A 2,500-nucleotide genomic window follows, 5' to 3' on the forward strand; every position below is an offset into this window, starting at 1 on the left:
TCCTCCTCCTCCTCTTTGCTATCCACAGGTACCAGAAGCTGTGGAAGAGCTATGTGAAACTGCGCCACCTGCTGGCCAACAGCCCCAAGGTCAAGCAGATGGACAAGCAGAAGCTGACGCAGAGAGAGGTGGGTGGGGGGGGGGGGGGCATAGGCAACATTATTATAGTCTTCTTCTTCTTCTTCTTCTTCTTCTTTAGAAAGTCTATCGGACCCGCTTTCCTTTTAGTCTTCCCTTCTGGTCGAGAAGCTTTTATTTTGGCGGGGCAGTTTTTTTTTACTCAAGTTAAACGGCGCATAATTTAGACAAATCTGCAGCTCGCATTGAAAAACTGCTGCGAGTGTGAAGGTCGACACACACACACACACACACACACACACACACACACACACTAAGGTGAAGTAATGGTGTACAGGTGCCTCCAGGTAGCCGAGTCCCTCCACACATACAGCTTCTTGTTCTTCTTTTTCTCGTTCTTTTCTCACCATATCTTCTTCTTCTTCTTCGTCTGAACTGATAACGAGTTGGAACTCCAAAAGCTCAATTAGTTTGTTTTCGGGCGAAGCTTCCCGACTAACAGGCCCTGACAATCCCAAAGTCAACCTGCAACCGGAGCAATTAGTGCACACACACACACACACACACACAGACACACACACACCGGTCTGTCAGCATTAGCCACGTCAGTGTCTCCTCACTGCAGTGGGAGTGTGGGCACCGCTACTTATTCAGTGCCCCGGGGGAACACTCAAGGTATGTGTGTGTGTGTGTGTGGGGGGGGGGGGGGGGGGTTGGGGTGAGGTGGTATGTGTGTGTGTGTGTGTGTGTGTGTGTAAGAGAGACTGGGCTCAAAGAAACAGACCAGTATTGTCTTAAAAAATCACTCTTTCGGCTCTTTATTTAATTATTTTACACACGCGGGTATATATATATATATGTATATAAATATATATTTATAAATATGTATATATATATTTATAAATATCTATATTTATAAATATATATATATTTATATATATATCTATATATATTTATATATGTAGATATATATATGTATTTATATATTTATATATGGATATATATTTATATTTATATATATATTTACCTTCGCATTGAAAATGCCGGAAGGTAATGTTTTGATCGCCGTGTATTTATTTATTTATTTATTTGTATGCGTGTTATTCGCAAAACTCAAAAAGTATTGAACCGAATCGTATGAAATTTGGTGGGATGATTGTTTATTATCCGGGGACCAGTTGATTAGATTTTGGGATCGATCGGATCAAAGGTCAAGGTCAAAGGTCATGAACAGGTCAAAATCTTTCGCAGAACTCAAAAAGTATTGAACCGAATCGCATGAAATTTGGTGGGATGATTGTTTATTATCCGGGGACCAGTTGATTAGATTTTGGGGTCGATCGGGTCAAAGGTCATAAACAGGTCAAATCTTCTTGAATCACATGGAATTTGGTGGGATGATTGGTTATTATCCGGGGACCATTTGATTAGATTTTGGGATCAATCGGGTCAAAGGTCAAGGTCAAGGTCATGGCAAGGTCTAAATCTTTTTTTTACCATAGCGCAGTCAATTTTTATCCAATTGGCATGCAACTAATGCCAACATGTTCATAATTCAATGCCCAATCTTGTGATATGCGAAGGTATGCACTCTACCGAGTGCCCGTTCTAGTTATATATATTTTAGGGCTGTGAAACGATTAACATTTTTAATCTGGTTAATCACAGGTTTTTGTGGATTAATCATGATTAATCACATATTACCGATATTCTCGGTATATTTTGTGAGAACATAGAGATTTATGACAAAAGACGGATATATACATTTATACATTCTTCTATACAATGGTGCTGCAACTCAGCAGTTATTTAGCAGTTTTCTTCCATATGGAACATGAATACATCTTCATCCTAAACAGAATGTTTAACCCTCCTGTTACCTTTCAGGTCAATTTGACCCCATTCAATGTTTAATGTCGGTGTTCTTTGGGGTCAATTTGACCCCAAGCTGTTTTTCACTGTGTCAAACATATAAGAAATATCAACTTTTTTATTTATTTAAAGGGCTATTTAGGTAGTCAACAAACAAACATAAAGTACCTCACACTTAAACTTGGGAAGCAATATTAATTCTAATAATTTTCTGGAGGTTTTAATTGCTGGGGTCAAATTGACCCGAGGTAAAATATGTTAGTAAATGTAAAGGTAACAGGAGGTTAAACAGAACATGTTTCTCTTGTTTGTCAACCATTAACTCCACCATGATACAATCTAAAGGCCTCTAGTCTTCCTCTAGCAGCTGCTGAGGCAAACTGACTGTGTGGGTTTTCTTCATGAACTGGGCCGTGATGAAAGGGACGGCGGGACACCGCTGCAAAGCTGAAACCTCACCGCCCGGACAGGTGGACAGATTGACAAGTGACTTCTTTTTGCTCGGTCCCGATGCGCGCACGGAGCTCTGTGGCGCGAGGCGGAGATCGAT

At 40.4% G+C, this 2,500-nt stretch overlaps 1 protein-coding gene across 2 annotated transcripts in view; it reads left to right on the forward strand.

The window, feature by feature from the left end:
- The window catches only part of drosha (drosha ribonuclease III), a 74,794-nt gene that overhangs the window by 20,236 nt on the left and 52,058 nt on the right, over positions 1–2,500 (forward strand). For both annotated transcript variants that reach the window (XM_056433556.1, XM_056433557.1), the window contains exon 15: positions 29–128. In XM_056433556.1, coding sequence (XP_056289531.1) covers positions 29–128 — 100 coding nt within the window. The remainder of the gene's footprint in view (positions 1–28; positions 129–2,500) is intronic.

This window comes from Pseudoliparis swirei, chromosome 16 (genome assembly GCF_029220125.1).
Source record: "Pseudoliparis swirei isolate HS2019 ecotype Mariana Trench chromosome 16, NWPU_hadal_v1, whole genome shotgun sequence".
Lineage (NCBI taxonomy): Eukaryota > Metazoa > Chordata > Actinopteri > Perciformes > Liparidae > Pseudoliparis > Pseudoliparis swirei.